This window comes from Scylla paramamosain, chromosome 21 (genome assembly GCF_035594125.1).
Source record: "Scylla paramamosain isolate STU-SP2022 chromosome 21, ASM3559412v1, whole genome shotgun sequence".
Classification (NCBI taxonomy): Eukaryota; Metazoa; Arthropoda; class Malacostraca; order Decapoda; family Portunidae; genus Scylla; species Scylla paramamosain.
Genome location: NC_087171.1, coordinates 9918267 through 9925766, shown reverse-complemented (window position 1 = coordinate 9925766; position 7500 = coordinate 9918267). Strand labels below are relative to the sequence as shown.

At 39.2% G+C, this 7500-nt stretch overlaps 1 protein-coding gene across 1 annotated transcript in view; it reads right to left on the bottom strand.

Moving 5' to 3' along the window:
• Positions 1 to 7500, bottom strand: part of LOC135110977 (neuroligin-2-like) — a 41317-nt gene that overhangs the window by 18167 nt on the left and 15650 nt on the right. The window contains exon 2 of the mRNA XM_064023762.1: positions 4387 to 4533. Coding sequence (XP_063879832.1) covers positions 4387 to 4533 — 147 coding nt within the window. The remainder of the gene's footprint in view (positions 1 to 4386; positions 4534 to 7500) is intronic.

Below are 7500 nucleotides of genomic sequence, written 5' to 3'. Positions count from 1 at the left end.
GAATCAAAGAAAGACCAGAGTGGAAGTATAGTATAATGAACTAGTTATGGGGTTATTAATACATGAAACAATGTATCTCGTGCAAAACAATCAGGTCAAATGGAAATTATCCTTAGTAGATTATCGACGGGATGAAACATGAAATGAATGCTAAAAAAGGGACTTTATCGGATGATAAAATAATGTGAACCGCAGTTGAAAGATAAATACAAGGAATTAGCTACACCAGTTAAAACTAAGACGAGATTAGAGTACCAAATAATGCAAAGAGCAATTCAAAGGGTTTCTTTCAGAAGTACATAAGTCTAGGGAGATGGACACAATAGATAGAAGGACATGCGTAAGGCTCTCAACAATCATTTCCTCTCAGTGTTTACTTAGTAACATGAATAGAACATGCTTGAACATAACTAGAGACTTACAGGAAGGAAAAATGGGAAAAGATAACTAGGGGAGATTGTCTTATAAGAGCAAGATACCACGCTATAGCTAGACCACCCCAGAGATATGTGAGTGTCAGTAACCCCCAAGAGCGTAGGTGATACAACCGCATTTGTAATTCTAATATTATAATTAACTCTGAATAGGCCATAACTAAATTATGAAGACCGTTCTTCTGTCTCAGTTGCATTAAATTGGATGTAACAATTTTCTCTTCATCATCACACGCTTATTTAATTGAATGATGCTACATATATACACATTACATTTTACAGCCATGTGATATGCCATACTCAGACTCAGTCACCCGGTGCACAGCTTACCACCCGAGACTCTGTGTTTCACCCGGAGGCGAGCAGCGAGGCATGCCACCATTACTTTAGCAATGGTCACGGGCGAGGAACGCGGGCGGCGTGGTTGACTCGCCGAGACACAGAGAGAGATGCTGCTTTGCTCAAAGAAATAAAATTAAGCTGTATGCTCCTTCATCCCATAAACTCAAATGTATTCTGTGTGTGTGTGTGTGTGTGTGTGTGTGTGTGTGTGTGTGTGTGTGTGTGTGTGTGTGTGTGTGTGTGTGTGTGTGTGTGTGTGTGTGTGTGATTTACTATAATGTCTTTGTCATGTTTGTCTGCCGCGTCTTTCTCGGTTCGACTGCTTTCTTTTGTATCTTGTCTTTTAAGTCTCTCTCTCTCTCTCTCTCTCTCTCTCTCTCTCTCTTCCATGCTGAGGATCGGTACAGTCTGAACATGATTTATGGCGCATGGATCTTAATAAATAAAAAAAAGATGACTAATTAGTAGTTAACAGCCAACACATGATAAACCTTGAACAAGAATTTAATTAACTTGGTCTGTGATCACGAACGTTAAGGCGGAGCTCTTAATGCAAATGAACTAGCAAAGCCATCAGCCTTCAACACTGCCTCAACTCTGGGCAAGAGTTTGGCTCTAATTTCCCTTTGAACTTGACAATAATTATATTTAGCGTATAGTAGTTATTGGAGAGAAGAAAATTAATTTGTATTGATGCATTATCATTCAAAACAGTATGATGGAAAACAGGAAAGGGAGACAAAGCAGGTTGAGGAAGAGGTGAAAGGGCTACCTAAGAAACGACTTCAGAGAGAGAGAGAGAGAGAGAGAGAGAGAGAGAGAGAGAGAGAGAGAGAGAGAGAGAGAGAGAGAGAGAGAGAGAGAGAGAGAGAGAGAGAGAGAGAGAGAGAGAGAGAGAGAGAGAGTTGAAGACAGAGCATCGTGGAAAAGACGAGTGAATGAAAAAGGGATGAATGACTAAGAATACTAGTTAACTCTTGCATTACAAAGGTGAACAGAACAGGGGTAGGCGAAATTAAAAAAAAATCTTGTACAGCGAGGCGGGGAGGAGGGAGGAGGGGAGGGATGCAGGGGTACCTTAGTCCTTCAAAATCTGCTCTCCTATAGTCAGGTATCTTGCTGATGTTTCTGCTTCAGGAAACTCCCTCCTTTTTTAAAATTGAACCTAATTTCACGATAATCATTACTTCCCAACTTTCCTCCGACTTCTACCTGTGTGACTGTTTCATTTCTGTTGGAACTAAATCTAGAATATTACTACCTCTTATAGGTTCCAAGATTACTTGTTTTAAAATTGTCTTAAAAAGTTGTCTTGAACTGCATTTAAAAAGTCTTTTGGTTCTCAATCCTCTACTATTACGTTCCAGTCAATGATCTAAAAGTAAAATCTAACACACATACCTGACAGCATCTGCCTGCCTTATTTATCTCCCTCCATAGTTAGCTGCAAACTTCTTTCATAGTGTTCAGTGGCCTGTTCACTAATTCCAATACTATCACTTGTGTTCCTTCCTTGATGTCGACCCATATCGATTCTGTTATGATCTATTTTCATGCTACTGTTAACAAAAACTGTAATATCTCTTACACGAAGCGCCACGCCGCCTCATCTCCTTATTTCTCTGTCCTTGCAAATAATGTATAACTATCTGCCTGCACCTTTAGATGAAATACTTTCCTTGACATATCTTACCATGTTTTTATTTAATGGGATAATACCCAAGTTTTCACACGCGCAGTTCCTCTAGAAAAGTATTTTATTAAAAAAATCTTACAGTTTAGATAATAAACACTTTAGCTAGTTCTAGCCTAGTTTCTTTCCTAGATTTAACTAATTTTCTGGCATTTTATCAATAACGTAGTTCCCTCCTTTCTCCCGACTAAAAGCAAAAGCGATGAAGTGCACTTACTTCTGGCTGGAATGTTCCGGTCAAAACCCAAACACTGGCATTATTAACGCACTCCACCTCTAAAGACCAATGAAGGTCCATCCGTTACCCTTACAATGTGTCATTCAACACCAACTCCTCTCCTCGGCAAGACACCACATAAGACAGGAATCCCTTTCTTATCCCTTACCTTGTCTAACGCCTTTCTAAACCTCCTTAACAACTCATTCCTGATCTTATCAGGGGTCATCCCACTCGAGCTTAGAAAACAATGGGCTGGGTTCCATAATTCTCCAAGCACGTGTTTAGCCTATCTGCTACCTTTCCTTTCCCTGCCCCTGGTAAACACACTCTTGTCCTACACATCCCCTCGGGTTCCTCAGCTGAGGAGGGACCACAAATGTTCCCAGGTCGAACTGCTCTTCTGGTATCGTCCCTAGGTATCTCGAGACCTAACTCAACGTTTTCTTCATTTACATTTCCGACCTTAGATCTAATTTTCAATCTGTGAAACATCACCTTTCCTCTACTAAACTTTATCTTCTTTTCCTCGTCGAAGCAAAGGTGTCTGAGGCAACTGACAGTAAGCCTTTCTCTGTTCTCTATCATTTTCTGTCCAAAGTTGGATGTTGCGTCAATGTGCACAACAACGTAACTTGCTCTCTTACCCACATTCTTGAATCTTCTGAATTTTCAATCATCTGGCTTCGACTCCAGTGTCAGACTAAATTCATCAGTGCTGTATACTTCTCACCTAACTACTCTAATTATACAAAAATTCTTTGACTAATTAACTTCCAAAGTGGAGCACATCCTTACTCTCTTTCGTTCCGCGGAGATCTCCATTCTTGGAGACTTCAATGTTCACCTATCTTTGACTCCACTGATCAACCTGGTGAACTTTGCTATCCTCTACGACCTAGAGCATTTAGTGAAACACACTACTGGTATTCCTTATTCCTCCGTTCTTGCAGAAGCTGATGACGGAATATCTCAGTATATTTATGTGTGTTCCACTTCCAAATCCAGCAGTGTGTGTGCTCCACTTCCAAGTTCAGTAATGTGACCATTGTTCTTTAGATTAGTAGATTCCAGTAAAATGCCCATTAAGTTCACGGTGCCCAGAGCGTGAACTAGTAACATTCTGCAGGGAAACTGCTACAGATAAGCTGGTCCCAAAGCATACTGGCATTATAATTATTATTATCACTATAATAATAATAATAATAATAATAATAATAATAATAATAATAATAATAATTATAATATTATTATTATTATTATTATTATTGTTGTTGTTATTTATCTATTTATCTATTTTTTCAAGACTTGATTTCGGAATGCGTCTTATATAGAACATTCTAGCGTCTCACAGATGTGGCGTGGCTGTTGTGCCATTTCTTACGAGTATCCTATTTTTTTTCTTCTTTCTCATTCTCTAGTTATGGTGTGGATTGTGCTTCCCTGTGTGCTAACCATGTTTTGAAAGCTAGAGTGATGCGTCGAAGAAAGAGAGAGAAAACAAACAGGAAGAAAAGGAAAGGATGTGACCAATTAAAACAATGCGAATGAAAGCTATAGTCATTACGTAATAATAATGATGATAATAATAATAATAATAATAATAATAATAATAATAATAATAATAATAATAATAATAATGATAAAAAAAGATTAATATGTAAACAAAAAATGAATGTAGACAAAACAGGTCCACTTACCCAGAATACCAAGCCTGTAGTTGATGGTGACGACGATGACCCTGCCTAGCGCCGCAAGCACTGAACCGTCGTACAGGCTGGCTGATCCCCACTCGTACGACTCTCCATGCAAGAACACCACCACAGGGTAGGCGGCCGATGGTTTGGCTGTGTGGGAGAAAACAGACTGCTCATAATCATTCCCACACACACACATTTACACACACATCCACACACACACATTTACATTATTTAATTTATTAATTTTTACACATTCATTTTGATTTCATGAAATAATATGATTTTGTATTGTCGTTTCCTACTGTCATCATGATGAGCAATTGAAAGTTATATTTTGCGATAGGAAAAGGGAAGAAGAAAAAAAAAACCTATATAGAACAAAAGTAGTAAAACTTTTCATGTAATTATTGCGCATTTGCTTGAACGGCAACTCAAAATCTTATGAAAGAGGCAGTTGATGTAATTGCACCATTTACCTTGTATTCTACGAAACGAGAAAGAGGATGCAAATGAGATTTAACAAAAGGTAAGAGAGAATGTTGCATGAAGTGGTGGCCATGGAGGCTTTTGAGCTGCAGCCTTACGCCTCTTTCGCTACTTAAAGGTGGTGTTCCAAGGACACCAGCTTGACGCCGACACGCTCGCCAGCCTTGCACGCCGGCAGGGTGGCGAGAACGTCCGCTTAACAATGTAACTTTAGACTAATGAGAGGAGTGTGTATGTATGTATGTATGTATGTGTGGCTGGTTGTTGCTGTTGTTGTTATTATTATTATTATTTCTGCTGCCACTGGTTTTATATATATATATATATATATATATATATATATATATATATATATATATATATATATATATATATATATATATATATATATATATATATATATATATATTCTTATCGGGGATATGGATGGTGCTAGTGTTTGGCTCACAACTTATGTAGAGATCCTGGGGTTCGAATCCTGGATCAAACGGAGACAATTTGTGAAGTTTGTCTTCTTTCACACTGCGGGCAGTGTTCACATAGCAATAAATAGTCGCGGGCATAAAGGAATCTTGCCCACTTGTATGAGAGAGAGAGAGAGAGAGAGAGAGAGAGAGAGAGAGAGAGAGAGAGAGAGAGAGAGAGAGAGAGAGAGAGAGAGAGAGAGAGAGAGAGAGAGAGAGAGAGAGAGAGAGAGAGAGAGAGAGAGAGAGAGAGAGAGAGAGAGAGAGAGAGAGAGAGAGAGAGAGAGAGAGAGAGAGAGTACCCGTGTCCCGCATGTCCCATTGGTTAGTGTTATCGGCACGAGCAGGAGCATGGTGTTACATATACAGTGTTCCCTTTGTTTATGGTGTCCTTTTGAGCATGCTATATTTCAAGACGCTGAATTATAGTAAACCCTTTTGCATCTGCCTCCTGCAGGATTGGTACTACGATTTCTACGGATTCCTTTAAGTCTCCTACGTTACAGGGTGGTCTAGTAGTATTTTGAAACTGATAAAAATAAGGGAAATATATATAGGCATATGGCTGTGTCTTTTCAACTACTAGCACGACACTTCAGATACAATGCATTTATCAGATGTGAAATGAATGACTCTTGATAGTAACCGATATAATGAACACGCTATTACATGCCAGCCGCCAGTACAGCAAGCAGCGTGTAATACTGATGCCATCCAACATCCTGCACCTTAATATACTGCAAATAACCAATAATGTTAAGAAAAAGTAATTTAACTCTGAATGTCCACCTAAAGGAGTTGTTAATTGCTTCCATGTGAGTAACTGAGCCAAGCCACGTCTTCTGATACCAAATTATCAAACTTTTCTTTCTTTGTGTGTCTTTGTTTGTAATAATACTGCATCATTTAACTTTCTATCTGATCGTAAGTACGTTTTTTTCTTTTTAACCGTTCTACTAAAGATCTTCAATTAATCTCGGTCGCCATTTTCTAGGAGTCGTGGGGAAACTTTCGCTTTCGCCTCAGACACGTTATCAAAAGCATTTGATAGAGTCTGGTACAAAGCTTTAATCTCCAAAGTACCCTTCTAAGACTTCTATACTTATGTCTGTAACTTCATTTCTCCTTTACCTCAGTGCCACGTGTTCTTCCCTGGCTTTCAAAATATAGCGGACTGGAAAAGTTATTTAGTCAAATTTCTGAAGTTTGTCGGAGTTCGAACGATTTTTACGGAGTGGAGGAGGGCTTTGACTAATTGACCAGTCTCCTACACTGGTATGCTGAACAAACCACTCTTCAGACTAATAGGGTTTCTCAGTACTGGGTTGTGCTCTAGTGGTCGAGGAATGCAGGCAGGCTGCACAGGAGAAACGCCGTGCCTTTGGAAGCTATCGCTGTCAGAGGACGCACACCGCTAAGTTTGATCATAAGTGGGCCGTGGCGTACGTGGTGTTAATTTATCTTTATTTATTTATTTATTTTTTTTATTGTACTTTCTTACTGCCCAGACTTCCATGCCAGTTGTCTGGATCTCCAACATTTCTTCTTCATCTTTCCGTCTCTTTTCTGATGGCTCAACTTCCATCCTCTTTGTCTCTGAAGCTGAACTCTTGTCAGACCTTTGCCTTGTGGTTTTCTTCCTATCATTGCCTATAACTGTCCTTGTCCGTTAAACTTTTTTTTTTTTTTTCTCTCTCTAAAGGTTTTAAGGTTATCATCAACGGGATGATTTTGGAGCACTTATCTCTTCATTATCTTTCCGATTGTCAGTATGGATTCCGAAAAAAAGAACGATCAGTTCAGGATGTTATAGCTTCCGTTGACTGAATGCTGGTCATCCTCTCTTTGGGATTTCGGAGAAACTTTAGCTATTGTCTTAGACATATCGAACGTTTTAAATAGAGTTTGATATTAGTTGTTAATTTCTAAGCGACCCTCATCCAATTTCTATTATTCTCTTTGCAGATGAAAATACATCGTCTGTTGTCCGCCCCTGAATTATGTCCTTGTGCGGGGGTGCCGCTCTGAGACTGCATTCGCCCGTCTCCGGACAGGCCAATAGACATGATAATTTTGGTGTTACTGGGAAATTTGACTTACTGTGCTGTGGAGATATGTGACTATTGTGACTATTGTGGTTTTGTTGAGCCGATGAGTCTGTGAC